Raw genomic sequence first — 19,118 nt, forward strand, 5'->3', positions numbered from 1 at the left:
ATTTCTGGCTTCTAATCAATATGCGAACTCAGAAACCTCTGAAGTACCTTTGTGAATTGGTAAGTGAGACATGCACATTAACATGCAAAGCAATACTGTTCTGACCAACTTGAATCTGTAAAATGACATGTTAGAACAGCTTTTGGTTTGTTACGATTATTCTGCAAACACCAAAGATGATGCTTGCAGTCAAGCCTGCAATTATATTTTATTTTGGCTACCTTGACATATAAAATGTGAAATTAAGAAAGCAGAAGGTTAAGAGGAAGGGATTGTAAATGGAATAAAATGGCTGTCAAGTGTCCCTTATTTGAAGGGTCCCTTAGCTGTCAAGTGTCCCTTATTTGAAGGGACAGTCCCTTATTCCAGCGCCATGTCCCGCTGCTGTCCCTTATTGATGGATGTCCCTTAAATGATGTCCCTTAAATTTTAAAGGAAGCAGCTCCTCTCCCTCCCTCCCTCCCTGCCGGCCAGGGAGGAGGGAGGCTCCAACTGTGTTGCTTGGCTGTGTTGCTCACCCAATAAGAAGTCTAAGAACGACTGGGGGGTGGAGCTTGCATGCCTTGTGTGTGGCTAGTTAATGCAAGCTGAGGGGTTTTTTGAATGCTGGACGCCATTTTGTTGCATGTGCTGCTGCAAACTTTGCAGTACAAAGCCAGGCCGGGGAGCCATCTTAAGTTGAGGCTGCATAGGCCTTGTGGTGCATGTGATTCAGATTCTATTCAGTTGAACCTCTGGTTACAAAGTTGGTTGGACAGTGTTCTCGAAGCTACCCAGCATGAGTTTGACCAGACTGCAGGAGGACAGGAAGACTGGAGTGTCTGGAACAGGTGAGGCTGCAGGTCCCTTATTTTGGCTGCTGGTCCCTTATTTTGAAGGCTGCTGGTCCCTTATTTTCAAATCTGTAAGTTGACAGCTATGACTCACACACATTCAGAAGTGTATGAAAGCTACAACAAGAGCATGAAGCTCAGAAAGGTCTGCTCTCATTGATCCCTCCACTCATTATGTTAACTGGGGCATTTTTTATTCATCACTGCTTCTGTAAGCCCAATAAGGCTTTGCTATGTTGTTGTTGCAGCAAACCTTATGAAAATACTGCACGGCCCAGCATCCAAAATCCCTCAAGGATTCTTGCTCCTGATGGGCTGTGGACCGAACTATTATCCTTTAGAATAGTGCGGATAAGAAGCAAATTACACAAGGAGCAAGTCAACAGGTTTTAAAATTATTTTTTAAAGGTGCTATGCTGGAAGATATATAAAACTCAAAGAGACCCAATTTCCCTCAGTTAAAGGTTACTGTTTCCTGGTCCTCAATCTTTTACAGCTTCTTGTGGTAGTGGAACCAAATGTTATTTGGATTCTCTTCTCCTAGGAGCTACTTGCAGTCATTCCACTTATCAGCATTTGAAGGAGAAACTAAAATAAAGATTCCGCCATTTGTGTAAAAATGCCATTTGGCTCCTCCAGTTAAGCTGCATATAGAGCTTTTTAAGACAAAGGGGTAAAATAAAATAGGTCTGAAAAGATACTTCTTGGACATAGATCATGCTCCACAAAGCACACCAGAATCTTGCCATGCAACGTGGGAGCAACCAAATATGCACTGATGGCTTTTTTTCTCAAATGAGTGCCATTTACCTCCACCGTTGGTGACAACCATGCTCCCTCGGTGTTCCTGGTACTGACTCTCTCTTCTCAGTCTTTGTTCTTTTGTGATTTCTGCCACTCGCAGAGGAAGATCAGAAAATTCATCTGTAGGCTTCATTGAAAAAATACACCGGACAATTAAGAAAACAAAAATTGTGAAATACGTCCACTTTTATCCAGCTTCCGAAAACAAGATCTGCAGCACTCCAATATAATGTTAGAAAGAGCTCCTCCTTCAAGTCACTCCAGTGATCTGAATCACATGTAGACAAAGTACACTTTTTTGTGAGTTTGTTTTCAGTTTAAAGAGTTTTGAAATGACATGTGGAGCAAAGAGCAGTGCTTTCAAGTCCTTTCCTGCACCACCATTATCAGATTGAAAATAATCTCAGATGTGGAAATGGCACACTGGCCTCAATCCTTGGATGACTGCAGAACAAGCCGTTGCAAAATTGCAGCCCTATGCATTTTAGCAATTGAGTCTTCCACGGCTGTTCTGCCTGATTTTTTTCCTTTTCACATAAGCTACAATTATCCACCAAACAGAAACAAAACAAGTATACTTACTTCATTTCCTGACCACCTTTTGTCTCCGCTGTCCACACTATTGAAGCCAGAATCCAGTGCTCCATATGGTCGGCTGGAATATAGTTCTTCATGGCTGTCAAGCAGATAAAATGTTCGTTATTTTATTGCAAAAAGCAAACGAGATTTTTTTTTTGGGGGGGGAGAAGATTAGATACCAGACAGTACCGGGGGACATATTCAACCTGTTAGTCATACTGCATTTTTCCATACATAATGCGATCCAGCTAAAGAGGTCTTGTTCTTCCAGACTGAGAAATGTTCCTTTCTGCTAGCCAACTGTTTGGGCTGCTGATCAGTTGCCTTGGCCTGCAAAGCATTCAGCCACTACCAAAACAATTTTCAAGCACTGCAAAAGAGTACAACTTGCCATCCTGGCAAAAGTAGCTCCTCTACAAACCAAGGTCTACCAGCCACTGCTGAACCTTTGCTGCTCCTTTTTTGTGGCACATTTTCACTGTCATCTTTGCCTAAACTTTAATGTGCAGCCATGTTCTTCAGGCAGAAAACATATGGGCCATGCCTATGGTCTGCACAGCACTCAGAACACAGGGGAGAAAAACATCAAAATAAGAGCAGCCCTTTAAAGGTTACTTTGGGCTTCACGAAAGAGAAGAAAAAATGGGATTTAATTAAAATATATACATAGATACTAATTTGGGGTTAGCTCTGGTGCTTCAGCTGAAAGGCTCCATCCAAAAAACACACAACTACATTTCAATGCACGTTTCCCCCCCCCCTCAAAAAAAATCTGTAACTCTGTAAGTGGTAAACTACAATGCCCAGAATTCTTTGAGGGGAAAATTGTGCTTCAAGGTACATGTACACAGCCCTAGTTTGTGTTGGAGATGGGCTAGAATGTTGTATACCATCATTTTCAATTAATAATAATAATAATAATAATAATAATAATTTATTTATACCCCGCCCAATCTGGCTGTGCTTCCCCAGCCACTCTGGGCGGCTTCCAACAAAATATTAAAATACAGTAATGCATCAAACATTAAAAGTTTCCCTAAACAGGACTGCCTTCAGATGTCTTCTAAAAGTCTGGTAGTTGTTGTTCTCTTTGACATTTGGTGGGAGGGTGTTCCACAGGGTGGGTGCCACTACCGAGAAGGCCCTCTGCCTGGTTCCCTGTAACTTGGCTTCTCACAGTGAGGGAACCGCCAGAAGGCCCTCGGCGCTGGACCTCAGTGTCTGGGTAGAACGATGGGGGTAGAGACGCTCCTTCAGATATACTGGACTGAGGCCATGTAAGCAGCAGCCACTTATATGGGATACCCTGCAGAAACCCAGTATAAAATGCTTTTAAGGGCATATAAGAGATGGGTGGCGCTGTGGTCTAAACCACAGAGCCTAGGGCTTGCCGATCAGAAGGTCGGTGGTTCAAATCGGAGGTTCGAATCCCCGCAACAGGGTGAGCTCCCGTTGCTCGGTCCCTGCTCCTGCCAACCTAGCAGTTCGAAAGCATGTCAAAGTGCAAGTAGATAAATAGGTATCGCTCCGGCGGGAAGGTAAACAGCATTTCTGTGTGCTGCTCTGATTTGCCAGAAGCGGCTTAGTCATGCTGGCTACATGACCCAGAAGCTGTACGCCGGCTCCCTCAGCCAGTAAAGCAAGATGAGCGCTGCAAACCCAGAGTCGTCCGCAACTGGACCTAACGGTCAGGGGTCCCTTTACTTTTAAAAGATGTTATTCACATAGTGAATAGCGGTGGGTTTTGCCTAATGAGCCCCATCGGTGGAAACCCTCCACAAGGGCTTACACCTCCAAAACACGGCTTTCCCATGTCTCCTCTACCCATGTACCCTTGAAACTGACTGGGGGGGGGGAGCTGTCGAAGAGAACCCCCAAAACAGTGAGCAGAGAGGCAGGAAGATTATATCTGGCAGGCTGATATGCTTGTGCAGACAGAACGTCAGTAGTAGCGCAATGCTGAATTAAACCCAAAATGTCTGAACTCAATATGGTTTACAAAAACTGGAACATGGTTATACTCAAAATATTAAATAATGCATTTTTAAAAAGTTAACCATTATTAATTCATACAATATTTTGAATGTGTTTCAAATCAGCCCTGAAGCAAGTTGAGGGAAATTTTTATGCATTTAATTTATTGCCAGAAACAGGCATGACATCCATGGTACTAAGAACTCAACGAGAGGATACAGAGCACAGAGTAAGTTATCTCTGCTCTAAATGTACATAGTGACTAGACAGTTCAATACTGCGGCCATCACAGACACAGTATATGGAAACTGCCACAGACAGCAGAGACGTAACAAGGAGGCTCGCCTGGCCCTCTGCAAATGGGCATTTAACAATGAATCAACTGTCCTACTGGCACTAGATGCCCCAGGGAAATCTGCAGCAAGACAGTAATAATGGGCAAATGGGAAGTTCAGCAAACGGACGGCTCCACCCAGGCATTGCTAATTGCTGATTAGGCTGCGGCTGGTTGTCACTTGCATTGAAAATCAGTTGCTTGGAATGCAACTTGTAATTATTAATTACGTGGCACCGTGTGTGCAGAAGAGTCTCCGCTGTGAGAGAGCTGCAATCTAAGAGGGCAGAGCGCAACAACAGATGTTTACAGGAAGTGTGTTGCAAACATTAGGACTGCCGGCATTAAGTACTTCAAGCCAGGCGGCAGCCAATGTGTCAGAAGCAGCAGGTTGCCATTAATGCATCTACTGTGGCATGCCTCACTTCTTCTCTGCATGTATATATGTAGTGTTAGAGAAGATAGGCAACCTAAGGCCTGGGGGCTGGATGTGGCCCAATTGCCTTCTCAATCCGGCCTGCTGCCTTTGCAAGCTCTGAGAACCAAAGAGCTGCTGCTCCTGCGGTCTGCGGTCCACAATGCGCCACCAAGCGCAAGGTGAACTCTGAACGTGGCAATGCCGACCTGTTACAATACATTATGTGCATAGAAATGTCAGGCCAGCAGCAAGTGGGGAAGAGCATGAAAAGTTTCCGGGCTAGGAAACTATGCTGTGGGACAACTGTTGTCATAAATGTATAAAGAGCAGGAAGGTGGTAGAATCACTCAGGGTTTTAAAAGTAGAGGTTGGATGGCCATCTGTCATGGATGCTTCAGCTGAGATTCCTAATGCATAGCAGGGAGTTGGACTAGATCAGGGGTAGGCAACCTAAGGCCCGTGGGCCGGATCCGGCCCAATCGCCATCTCAATCCGGCCCACGGACGGTCCGGGAATCAGCGTGTTTTTACGTGAGTAGAATGTGTGCTTTTATTTAAAATGTATCTCTGGGTTATTTGTGGGGCATAGGAATTCGTTCATTATTTTTTTTCCAAAATATAGTCCGGCCCACCACATGGTCTGAGGGACGGTGGACCGGCCCCCGGCTGAAAAAGGTTGCTGACCCCTGTGTTAGAGTATTCCTGATTAATGATGACAACAGAGCTGAGCCTGTGCAACTGTTACTACGGGTGATTCTCCATGCAATTGTATTAAGTAGGATGTGGGTACTCTACAACTGCACCATGCAATTGCTGAAGAACACAGAGTTCAACACTTCCATTTTAGAATACAGCAACTTCTGAGCAAAGGTAAGTCTGCAAGTGGGCAATACCTGGTCAAGTCTCAAAAGCTGAAATTCTGATTTCTTGAGTAGGTGGACAGATGATGCACTGAACTAGATTTCAAGTAATCATGGGAGGTTATTCAGTGCCCTGCATAATCCCCCCCCCCCTTTCCCAGGACTACCAAAAGCATAAAATATGCAAATGTAAGCCCATTTGCTTAACTGGCATAATGTATAGGGTCTTCTTGGTAGTTGTGCCCGCCCTGTGGAATGCCCTCCCGTCAGATGTCAAAGAGACAATCATATGACTTTTTGCAAACATCTGAAGGCAGCCCTGTTTTGGGAACCTATTAATGTTTGATATTTTGGTGTGTTCCTTTATATTTTGTTGGAAGCCACCTAGAGTAGCTGGGACAACCCAATCAGAAGGGTGGGGTACAAGAAATAAATTAACAACAACAACAACAACAACAGAAAAACTCAACTACACTTTTATTGCTTTTTCAGCAAAGGGAATACATTGCTCTTCATATGTAGGCTAGAAAATGTAATGTTTTAGAGATTTTAATAAACAACTTGCTTAGACCTACTCCAGTTTCCTTTAATTGCTATTATTTTTACTGCACTGGCATTGGATATCCTAATGTTTTACGGGCAGTTTATTATTATTATTATTATTATTATTATTATTATTATTATTATTAGTCCTAGCTGGGGCAGAGGGCAGCTTGTTCTCAGTCACAGGAAGCCTTGCACTAAAAACCAGAAACAGAGGCCGCCACAAGCACAGCTGCTGTAGGGCTGAGTTTCCTGCACTTTACTGTCTCGGGGCCAAGAAATTCACCTTAGGGGCAGCCAGAATTGTTGTAGCAGCCAGTGCTGCATACTCATCTTGCCACCATCTCCTGCTCCTCCCTTTGATTTATCTGCTGCTGCTCCGCCTGGCCTGACTAGCAAGGCTGCACCAGGCAGGAAGAGGAAGCACTACACAGATGTTGCCAAATACATCTGCCCGTCTCTCACTCACTCAGCTCCCCTGCCGGGATTGCCCTTTCTAGAGCGTAAGGTCACAGTTTCCATTTCCAGGGCACAGGGCATTCTGCTGCCCCTTCTCCCTTTCACTGCTGCACCGTTCAGCAAGGGGTAGATAATTCCCCTGGGAAAACCTACTGGCAATTTTGATGTAAATTAATATACTCACACACACACCCCCCCCCCACTCCTTTTCTCTCTCTGTCTCTCTCTCTCTGTGTCTCTCATTCACACACGCTGGCTTTAACATTAAAAACCGAGACTCTGAAAAAACAAACGGAACACCCAAAAATGCCCACACTAGCTGTGTAATGAAACGTATTTTTGGATGCAGGGACCAGACTAGAGAAGGAACTCTCTGGCTGGCTGCTCAAGTTCCCCTTTTCACCGAGACCCGGCCACAACCAGACTAGCCTGCTTCTTATTTATGCATTTATGGTTCTCCAACTTGTATTTCATTGACTTCCATGCCCTGCCTTAAACTGTCTGTGGTTCAGCGTGCTCACTGCTCTCTCTCCTTCCTCCAGGGCCTTGCTTCATTGACTTGCATTACTCAGTACTGCATGATATAAACACAAGCTGCATTCTAGCCCCCATCACCTTAATTTAGCAACTCATGATGCGGCTGACCGCTCAGAGATGAATGTTGCCCGGCTAAGCCAAAAGGAGACTCTGCCAAGACCAACACAGCTTTATCATGGGAAAGGAGATCAACACTTACACCTGCGGTTAGACCAGAGATCTTATACAACCATGCACAGAAGGTTAATACATACAGCACGATGAGATTTCTCTGCCCCCACAACAAAGCCCACTAACATCTTAATACAGAAAAGTAAAAATTATCCACAAAGATTCTTTTAAAAAACAGTGAATCTGAAATCTGTGCGCACTTACCAAGAACCAAACCCCATTGGCCGCCTGTCGTAATCTGGAAGATCTGGCGCTACTTTGCACGCTTCCATATTCAGATACTTAAATATGTGGACTTTTCCTTTTATGCATATCTTTTTTTAAAAAAGGGGGTGGGAAAACCATCGTGAATATTTGGAAATGATACACAAACAATTGCTATCTATTGCAACTAATATATTATATTTCTTTATATTAAAAAAAAAAAATTAAACACCGAAGAAATTGCCAGTCCAAAAGATTGTTTACAAAGCATAATTAAGCTGAGTACTCTAGAGGAAAAGCAGGGTAACAGTACAATAGATATTGCAGCCAGTCACACTCAGAGTAAACCCTTTGAAGTTCATGCACACAATAACTTCAAGTGCTCATGTGAAAAGATCTGCATTGGCCAGATCATAAGAGCTTTGAAAAGAGGCATAGCAGAGAAAACACACTGGGTCATTGAGATGATCCATCAGCATGATGTCAGGTTGTTCTTAAAGAGGGAGCTGTATTGGATCCTTGCCCTGCGCAGACAAATCCCAAAAGGGCTCAATGAGAAAATGGATTTCCTCTCTTTGATGTGAGTGCACTCACAGGAGTTCCCTTTCGTTGTTCTCTGTTTTGTTTCGCCATCTGTTTCCAGATTCTTTATTCTACCTCTTCATGTATGCTCAGGATCTTTTATGCTAGCAAGGGGTTAAAGTTCTCTTTCCATTTCATTTGACTAGGCTTTAACAGTTCATCTGGTGAAAGAAGATTTCCCCCTTCCAATTCTGCTCTATTTGGCAGCACATGTCTCCACAGGCAATTGGTTCAAGTGGATATAAAAAGTTTCATTTTGGATCCTTCATGCAACAGGAGTTAATATCCCCCGAGTGAAAGAATGATTGCTTAAAATGGTCATTTTATCTATGTTGGTTATCATGATAATTCTGAATTCTTACAGAGAACTTTAGGTTATATATTTTTTATCATTGCTATTTTTTATTATTCAGGCTTTTTCTCAGTTTGAAAGGGTGTATTTGGGGGGATTATCTTTTATTTAGGAATATATTTTTAATTTGGTTGTTAGATTAACATACATGCCATTATATTTTAACGTTTGTGGTAAACATTACCAAAAGAAAATTGGAGATTTTTATTTGGCTACTGTGAACTTATGATGATACATTCACTAATAGTCTACATTCATTATTTGTATATTATGACAATTTTTAGAAAATTCTGTATCTGTTATTTCTTATTCTATTTATGCTGTGTCCTTGAATGAATTTTCCAAAATGCCTATTGCCCTTATAAACGAACTACATTTTCGCACCTTGAGTTCTTCTTCCTATTTTTTAGATCGCTCAACAAACCATGAGCAATAAGCCAAGAATGAAGCCTGGCTGTAGCTCGTGGGTTGTTTAAAGAGCAGCAAACCACAGGTGCTGGTTTGCATGTAGCAGAAAGCCAACCCTTGGTTTGTTTCCTAACTGGCATTGCGACAAGAGCCAGGGAAGGATGAAACTGGGAACGTCTGTGCAATGTACGCCAACATGCTCACTCAATTCACATTAAACCAGATATAAAAATTAATTTTGGTTGAATGTTGCATATGAACCAGGCCAATGTTGGTTTTAACCATAACGCTTTCCCTCCTTCAGATGACTGCAGCATCAGGCTCTGGCAGGCTTCTCTGGGGGAGGTGTTTTGGGGAAGATTATAGTAGAATTATAGTACAATTAAATGAGAGTACAAAGGGTTAGCTGTCCCTATATGAGTCCATGCTGTTCTTGCAATTAGAGTTGGGGCAGGATTTGACTGCCTTCACTATGAGAACTAAAATAATCAGCTGTTACCACTGTTGCCCAAGGATTTAGAATCATAGAATCATAGAGTTGGAAGAGACCACAAGGGCCATCGAGTCCAACCCCCTGCCAAGCAGGAAACACCATCAGAGCACTCCTGACATATGGTTGTCAAGCCTCTGCTTAAAGACCTCCCAAGAAGGAGACTCCACCACACTCCTTGGCAGCAAATTCCACTGCTGAACAGCTCTTACTGTCAGGAAGTTCTTCCTAATGTTTAGGTGGAATCTTCTTTCTTGTAGTTTGGAGCCATTGCTCCGTGTCCGCTTCTCTGGAGCGGCAGAAAACAACCTTTCTCCCTCCTCTATGTGACATCCTTTTATATATTTGAACATGGCTATCATATCACCCCTTAACCTCCTCTTCTCCAGGCTAAACATGCCCAGCTCCCTTAGCCGTTCCTCATAAGGCATCGTTTCCAGGCCTTTGACCATTTTGGTTGCCCTCCTCTGGACACGTTCCAGTTTCTCAGTGTCCTTCTTGAACTGTGGTGCCCAGAACTGGACACAGTACCAGGTGAGGTCTGACCAGAGCAGAATACAGTGGCACTATTACTTCCCTTGATCTAGATGCTATACTCCTATTGATGCAGCCCAGAACTGCATTGGCTTTTTTAGCTGCCGCGTCACACTGTTGGCTCATGTCAAGTTTGTGGTCAATTTGAAATGCCGCCCTCAGTGAGTGAGGCAAGGAACTGTAAAGGTCTTCTGGAAATTATGCAAGAACCTTTTAGTACACACACAACACACACGCTAGGGCACTGAGGTCTGTGGCTCACAATGTAATGATGTTCCCAGGCCATTTATAGCTCCACACAATAAAACCAACACCTTTCAATACATCCTGGAAGTTCATGTGCAGGCAGTGCAGCTGTTCTGGCATTGATTTTATAGCTTTCTTGTGACTTGCCCGCCTCCCCCATCCGAAGCTGGGCTGAACCATTCTGCAGTTATGAAGCTGTCTGCTTAGTATTTCTCCTCCAGCAAATGAGTACAGTGGTACCTCGGGTTAAATACTTAATTCATTCCAGAGGTCCATTCTTAACCTGAAATTGTTCTTAACCTGAAGCACCACTTTAGCTAATGGGGCCTCCTGCTGCCGCCGGAGTACAATTTCTGTTCGCATCCTGAAGCAAAGTTCTTAACCTGAAGCACTATTTCTGGGTTAGCGGAGTCTGTAACCTGAAGCATATGTAACCCGTAAACACACATCATATGAATTATATGTCCTCTCCTATGCAACTTAGTCCTATCTTTTTTGGCATAAGCAATCATTTCTGGCCAGCATTCTTACACTGCGGGTGCAGTGTATATATACACATAAGCAGCTTTTTTTTGTAGTGGTTTGCACACACTATCTACTGCACCATTATTTGCTTGTGCACTGTGCATCAGTCAGCGTAGAAACAGCAAAATCAAGCAATGCATGTGAATGTCAGCTTCCCAACGCTAAGGTTTAAACAGAATGTGTAATTTGTTTCCAAGAATTTTTCATTTTCCAGAGTGAATTGTATCCAAAGACAAAGAGTACATCAAGGACAGTCTTCTAGCAATCCTGATGCAAAGCTTGCATTAAGTTGAAAAGTAAAAGATTTCCTCCCATGGTTTTCTTTGCTACTCTTAGAGAAAGTGTATTCTGGTTGAGAATAGTGTTCTAACATTAGATGATACATTACCTGTGCAGGGGGTGACTGCAGTGGGTTGTTATCTAGGGTGATTGTCTGTAAGTGCCTGAGGTTACGGTAACAAACCGGGATTGTTGTGATTTTATTGCAGGAGAAATCTAACCGAATCAAAGGCAACTCGGCAAGCTCTGTAGGAGAAAAGACACACGCATGAAAAACACTGTAGTCAATTAACTGCAGAAGAAGATGAGACATTCACATGTAGCAAAAAAATTGATTTTGGAAATAAGAGCAGTTGTAGACAAATTCTCCCCTGCATTTCTCACCTTCAGGTAAATGCACCAGGTGATTTCTTCTGAGGTTCAGGTCCCGTAGAGAATATAAACTGCCGATCTGTGATGGAACTGTCTGTATTTCATTACAGCTTACATCCTAGAAAATCATGAAGAGGAGTGAGCTGTGGTTTAATGATTTTAATAATGTGCACCATGATATAAACACCATTTCAGTAGTTCAAAGCTTTGCCTTGTAAATGAAAAGTCATGAGATTTAAGCCCATTGTACACATGCAGAATACCTCCTCTTTGGAGAGGATCAATAACTCAATGGTATACACAGCATCCTTTTAATGTACAATAGTTCAGTATGCAGCCTCTAAGCATCTAAGGTGCTGTTACCAGTCAGAAAAACAGGTGACATAATAATAATTTATTTATACCCCACCCATCTGGCTGCGCTTCCCCAGCCACTCTGGGTGGCTTCCAACAAAATATTAAAATACAGCAATGCATCAAACATTAAAAGCTTCCCTAAACAGGGCTGCCTTCCGATGTCATATCCAAATTACAGAGGTCAGGAATGCATACATGCGTATTAAAAACAGCAAGAAGGAGGCTACCAAAATATGCTAATCATTTACTAGAGACAGACTTCAGAAACAGCAGAACGTACAGCCCAGAAATGCAAATCGGGAATATAGTAATAAATGCACAGTCCTGTAATATTAAAACATCAAAGCTAATAAGGAGTTTTGTAAAAATGCATTCCAAAACACCTGCCAATACAAAACTGAAAAAGATTAAATAATAAATGTCACTCAGACAGCTTGGTGAAATGGACGAGGAGAACCAAGCTGAGCTTGAAGCCTGGCAAGATGGAGGCACTGTGGGCAAGTAGCTCCCGTGTCAGTTGCCTACCCTGGGTGGGGCTGCACTCCCCCTGAAGGAACAAGTTCGCAGTTTGGGGTGCTTCTGAATCCAGCTGTGCCATCAGAGGCTCAGGCAGCCTCAGCGGCTAGAAGTGCCTTTGACCAACTCCAGCTGGTTTGACAGCTGTGGCCATTCTAGGGCCAGGAAAGCCTGGCTGCAGCAGTTCATGTGTTGGTCCCTTCAAGAATGGATTGCTGCAATGCGCTCTACGTGGGGCTTCCCTCACACAGCGCAGATGCTGCAACACAACTGCTGACACGAGTGAGGCCTTGTCAGCATGTAACACCTGTGCTCAGAGGTCTGCACTGGTTGTAAGGTGTTATTCCTAGTATACAAAGCCCTTAACAACTTGGAACCAGTTTATCTATAAGATTGCCTCTCCCTACATGTGCCCACTCGTCCGCTTCCATCGGCGTGACTGGCACTGCTACAGGTGCCACATAATACCCATTTGTAAGAACTCAGTCGTTCAGTGTGGCAGCACCTGCACTTTGGAACTCCCTGACTATTGAGATCAAGCAAGCGCCTTCAAGGTACTCTTTCGGTACCTGCTAAAAACATCATTGTTTAGACAACCTACTAAAAACAAAAACCTACTAAAAACATCATTGCTTAGAAAATCAAGGTAATTTTAATCTACAGATAAGTAGCCGTGTTGGTCTGCCATAGTCAAAACAAAATGAAAAAATTTTGTTTAGACAACCTACTAAAAACAAAAACCTACTAAAAACATCATTGTTTAGACAACCTACTGGATGCTTAGAAAATCGAGGTAATTTTAATCTACAGATAGGTAGCCGTGTTGGTCTGCCATAGTCAAAACAAAATGAAAAAATTCCTTCCAGTAGCACCTTAAAGACCAACTAAGTTAGTTCTTAGAACTAACTTAGTTGGTCTTTAAGGTGCTACTGGAAGGAATTTTTTTATTTTGTTTTAATTTTAATCTGTTTCAGTAGTTCAATTTTTAAAGTTGTTCTAAAGTAAGGTTGTGAATTTTCCTCAAATTTATTGTTTTAATATTTTTGTAAACCGCTTTTAGGATTTTTACAATCAAGCGGTGTATAAATTTTATGAAACAAACATATTAATTAATTATAGCTACTACGTTAATTAAACACACCAGAAGGGCCACAGGCTATCAGTGGAAAATACAGTGATAACCTCCATAATTCTAACGATTCAGTCAAAAGGATGTAAGCACACACACACAAAAATCACTTGTGACTCTCAATGTGTCAACATCTCATTGTTTAAACAAATTCAACACTCTTTAGCAGCTCACCATAAAGCTAAACGAAAACCACAAGAATTTGGCACCTATCCCACTCATTTCTAGGAAGGTTGAAGAAAGCATATCAAGCTTTCTTAAAAACAGAGCACATAAATAGCATTCACCCTGCTCCTTTTGCAGTCATGACTATCATGTTAAAATGTGTGTTCTGGGACACATCAGAGTTTGGATAACCTTCAAGATGTATCAGGATGTTTATACTGGAATTCTTATCTTGATTACTCAACATATGTTTAGTAGAGTGTGGCAATCCCTGGACATCCCTGATTCATAAAAGGTGTCTATCTAACAATCAGTTTGGGGGGAAAGCTGATGCTTCCTCGATAGAAGATTGACAATTAAGGATTTAAATAAACTTACAAGCTCCATCAGGTGTCTTAGCTGCCCAATTTCTTCAGGTAGTGAGACGAGCTTATTATTGCTTGCTATCAAAACTTTCAAAGGCAGGCTGCACAAGTGAACTGGCAACGTTGAAAGCTGATTCCGGCTTTTCAACAAGACAAGGAAAAACAAACAAACACAAAAAGGCAAGTAGTCAGAACATTAAATGAAACATATAACCAGCTCATGTGCAGCATGAGAAAATCAAAATGCACTGTTATCAGAATATAAGAACAGGGCAGTTTGGGCACATTAATCAACAGCTGGGATCTCCTGCTATATCCACAGGGTCAAATGACTATGAAGAAAAATCATGGCTGTACAGGATCCATTTCTGACAAACTGAACTGAATTCTGGGGTTGAAATTAAAAGGAAATACTAGAAGAACTTCCAGTGTATGCACCAAGCTGTGATTCAGAGAATTGCAGAGTCCTGTTTTATATGCATTAAACAGTTTATTGCTTTTCACATTTGCTTGCTATGCCACAAGACAGAAATGCCCAAAAGCTGTTTGAAGTCCCATACTTATGGGACCAAGTTGTCAAAATTAGCCTCCCTGAATAAAGAAAACCACCATCACATCACTTGAGAGTTATTTCACCATCGGCTCTTCTTCCCTGACAGATCCCTGCTAACCAAGAATCAACCCTAATTCCATACAGCTCAGTTACACAATAAAAATAGATATCATGCAGTTAAAATGCTTCAGTCTTCTGTCAAAAGCATTGGAAAAAGCCTAGAGCAATTCTTGTTTCCTTTGCTGCTTTCCAACTGATGTCCAGACTATCTTATGGCAGAGGTTAGGGAATGGGAAAAGGTAGTTTGTGTGAAGGCAAAAAGGGGGGAAAGTTAAGTCCTAGCCATATTTTCTAGATAACTTTTCCTGAAATGTATGGAGGGAATCCGATTGGCCTCCATGCAGAGAAAAAAGTTAGTGATGTTCCTTAATCCCCTGATTTTAGAAAGGAAAAATGGAAAGCTTTATATTGGAAAGAGGCTCAGATGGCCAGAAAGGCAGTCACCTGCATTTTCTTTTTCAAGCTGTGGTATGTGAATCTGCATTGAATATTAATGCCCATCTCTTCATGTTACATAGTTAACCTTAAGAAATAACTTTAGACTGGCATAACCAGTTTATAATGGTTGGTGCTTTACTGTGCTTTTAAATATCTTGTTCAGAGCTGCCCAGAGTGGCTGGGACAACCCAGTCAATAAAATTATTATTATGACTTTAAAAGTCAGGGAAAACCAGCAACTGACAGGAATCGAGAAATCTGAAGTCTGGAATCAATGGTTCTCCATCCATAGGTTGCAATATTGCCTCAGGTCATCCACGGATCAGAACACAGCTGTTACACATTTTATTAACTATGAAGAAAAAGCTTATGTAGCATGGGGAAAGGATTTATATGGCGTTGCGGGATATAAATTGTTGGGAACTGGCTAATATTTGCCTCATCTTCCTCCTTTGAGATAAGTCATCTGGGTAACCAAGTGCATCTGTACTATCTAAGATCTCAGTCTTTATGCCTGTCTGGGTAAAGAAGGGAACCATGTGGCTAAAACTGGCAGCCTGAGGATCTTATACAGTGAAGCATCTAAAAAGGAAACCACAGTCAACTGCAGCTGGACTTTCTAGCATTAATTTAACTTGACCCTAAATCCCACACAAAGGAGCACGCCCAAGAGTGAAACAGAAGAAAACACAAGTACAAAGCAAACTATAAACAGTTCAAGAGAGATGTACAACCCACATGTAAAATCTGCAATGGAGCAACGGAATGGCTTGTACCGGAAAACTGTGTTCAAATTCGTTGTCATGAAAGGAAAAATAGTAACCAAGTGAATCAGGCACGATGAAGTAGGTTAACCATACTGTGTTTGCAAACAGTAATTACAATGAGCAGATGCAAGTGGAAGGCGGGTGATTACAGCTCTCGATCTCAAGTGCTGGAAAAAGAAACACTGGCCTTGAAGGTTTGCTCTTTTCAACAGAAGAAGATAGTCCTGCAGTGGGTTGCTCCTCCCGGCTGCTGAAGGCAAAGCAGTACAAATGGCGTTTGTGCCTTCTGGTGGGAGAAGACTCCTCAGTTTTGGAATGTCCTGCAGCAAAGAATTCTAACATGCTACAAACCTCAAATCTCATGAGGAGTGCAATGCTAAACAGCACTACAATGTGGAGACTTCCATGAAACACAGGTGCCTCACAGAATCAGGAAAAATGGATAATATAGAGGGCCACCCCAAGGGCTTCAACTATCACTGATTAAAACTCTTGTTCTTTTTTGAAGAAGAGGAAGAAGATTTTTATTACCGTATTTTTCGTCCCATAGGACGCTCCGTCCCATAGGACGCACCTAGTTTTTTGGGGGGGAAATAAAGGGGGGAAAAATTTCCTTTATTTCCCCCCCAAAAGCAGGTCGGGGAAACCGAACCAGGTCGAGGAACGGCGCTGCACCTCCCTGCTGTCCCCCGAGCTTGTGGGGCGGGCCAATGTCTGCCTCAGGCGGCAGGCTGCTATCCGCAGCGTGGGGAGCCCTGCGGGGAACTCCCACAGGACTGCCCAGGCTGCGGATGCGCTCCCGAAGCGCCGGGCGCTCTGCTTTCAGGGCGCCCGATGCTCCGGGAAGCAGGCTGCTATCCGCAGCGTGGGGAGCCCTGCGGGGAACTCCTGCAGGGCTGCCTAGGCTGCGGATGTCTTCCTGAAGCCTGGAGAGCGAGAGGGGTCAGTGCGCACCGACCCCTCTCGCTCTCCAAGCTTCAGCGAAAGCCTGCGTTCGCCCCATAGGACGCACCCAGATTTCCCCTTCATTTTTGGAGGGGAAAAGGTGCGTCCTATGGGGCGAAAAATACGGTAGTTTACAAAAATACGTGCATTGTCTCTTTTTCAGGCTGTGTTTTCTACAGATCAGTTTAATTTGTTGTGAGACATTAGTGTTGCATGCAGTATAAGGTTTGGAAGAAAAGAGGGGGGAAGAGGGGAAGGGCGGGGAGGGAGCATGGGGTGGGGTGGTAATCTTCTATTCTTCTACTTAGTGTATGTGTGGTGTTTTGTGTCAGCGTCACTTGTTCTCTTTCTATTCGCTTGTTGTATTTCCTTGGGGCTGGTCTGGTTGGTTGTCTTTGTCATTTGTCTTAAAATTTAAGTAAGACCCCAAAACTCCAAAGTTGTTGAGCTTTCTTTGACAAAAACACCAAAAAACCCACAATTTTTCAATCGCCTAAGATCCGAAACAAAGCAGCGCCTTTCAGAAATTCCACCCACACATCAAATCCCCCCAGACGTATGGCAATCTTAACGTTGTTGTTGTTTAGTCGTGTCCGACTCTTTGTGACTCCCTGGACCAGAGCACGCCAGGCACTCCTGTCTTCCACTGCCTCCCGCAGTTTGGTCAAACTCATGCTGGTAGCTTCGAGAACACTGTCCCACCATCTCGTCCTCTGTCGTCCCCTTCTCCTTGTGCCCTCCATCTTTCCCAACATCAGGGTCTTTTCCAGGGAGTCTTCTCATGAGGTGGCCAAAGTCTTGGAGCCTCAGCTTCAGGATCTGTCCTTCCAGGGAGCACTCAGGGCTGATTTCCTTCAGAATGGAGAGGTTGGATCTTCTTGCAGTCCATGGGACTCTCAAGAGTCTCCTCCAGCACCAGAATTCAAAAGCATCAATTCTTCGGCGATCAGCCTTCTTTATGGTCCAGCTCTCACTTCCATACATCACTACTGGGAAAACCATAGCTTTTACTATACGGACCTTTGTTGGCAAGGTGATGTCTCTACTTTTTAAGATGCTGTCTAGGTTTGTCATTGCTTTCCTCCCAAGAAGCAGGCGTCTCTTAATTTCGTGACTGCTGTCACTATCTGCAGTGATCATGGAGCCCAAGAAAGTAAAATCTCTCACTGCCTCCATTTCTTCCCCTTCTATTTGCCAGGAGGTGATGGGACCAGTGGCTATGATCTTAGGTTTTTTGATGTTGAGCTTCAGACCATATTTTGCGCTCTCCTCTTTCACCCTCATTAAGAGGTTCTTTAATTCCTCCTCACTTTCTGCCATCAAGGTTGTGTCATCTGCATATCTAAGGTTGTTCATATTTCTTCTGGCAATCTTAATTCCGGCTTGGGATTCATCCAGCCCAGCCTTTCGCATGATGAATTCTGCATATAAGTTTAATAAACAGGGAGACAAAATACAGCCTTGTCGTACTCCTTTCCCAATTTTGAACCAATCAGTTGTTCCATATCCAGTTCTAACTGTAGCTTCTTGTCCCACATAGAGATTTCTCAGGAGACAGATGAGGTGATCAGGCACTCCCATTTCTTTAAGAACTTGCCATAGTTTGCTGTGGTCGACACAGTCAAAGGCTTTTGCATAGTCAATGAAGCAGAAGTAGATGTCTTTCTGGAACTCTCTAGCTTTCTCCATAATCCAGCGCATGTTTGCAATTTGGTCTCTGGTTCCTCTGCCTCTTCTAAATCCAGCTTGCACTTCTGGGAGTTCTCGGTCCACATACTGCTTGAGCCTGCCTTGTAGAATTTTAAGCATAACCTTGCTAGCGTGAGAAATTAGTGCAATTGTGCGCTAGTTGGAGCATTCTTTGGCACTTCCCTTCTTTGGGATTGGGATGTAGACTGATCTTCTCCAATCCTCTGGCCACTGCTGAGTTTTCCAAACTTGCTAGCACCTTAACAGCATCATCTTTTAAAATTTTAAATAGTTCAACTGGAATATCATCACTTCCACTGGCCTTGTTATTAGCAGTGCTTTCTAAGGCCCATTTGACTTCACTCTCCAGGATGTCTGGCTCAAGGTCAGCAACCACACTACCTGGGGTGTACGAGCCATTTATTTCTTCCTGGTATAGTTCCTCTGTGTATTCTTGCCACCTCTTCTTGATGTCTTCTGCTTCTGTTAGGTCCTTTCCACTTCTGTCTTTTATATTATGGTAATCTTTGTACGAAATGTTCCTTTCATATCTCCAATTTTCTTGAACAGATCTCTGGTTTTTCCCATTCTATTGTTTTCCTCTATTTCTTTGCATTGCTCGTTTAAGAAG

At 43.1% G+C, this 19,118-nt stretch overlaps 2 protein-coding genes across 2 annotated transcripts in view; one reads left to right on the forward strand and one right to left on the reverse strand.

The window, feature by feature from the left end:
• The window catches only part of HTR2B (5-hydroxytryptamine receptor 2B), a 202,573-nt gene that overhangs the window by 159,180 nt on the left and 24,275 nt on the right, over positions 1-19,118 (forward strand). The window lies entirely within an intron of this gene.
• Positions 1-19,118, reverse strand: part of LRCH3 (leucine rich repeats and calponin homology domain containing 3) — a gene marked incomplete at its 5' end in the record, with an annotated part of 96,427 nt that overhangs the window by 44,820 nt on the left and 32,489 nt on the right. The window contains 6 exons of the mRNA XM_079977766.1: positions 1,644-1,764; positions 2,220-2,313; positions 7,716-7,825; positions 11,241-11,377; positions 11,516-11,621; positions 14,049-14,175. Coding sequence (XP_079833892.1) covers positions 1,644-1,764; positions 2,220-2,313; positions 7,716-7,825; positions 11,241-11,377; positions 11,516-11,621; positions 14,049-14,175 — 695 coding nt within the window. The remainder of the gene's footprint in view (positions 1-1,643; positions 1,765-2,219; positions 2,314-7,715; positions 7,826-11,240; positions 11,378-11,515; positions 11,622-14,048; positions 14,176-19,118) is intronic.

Source organism: Podarcis cretensis (genome assembly GCF_951804945.1).
Source record: "Podarcis cretensis genome assembly, chromosome: 5".
Lineage (NCBI taxonomy): Eukaryota > Metazoa > Chordata > Lepidosauria > Squamata > Lacertidae > Podarcis > Podarcis cretensis.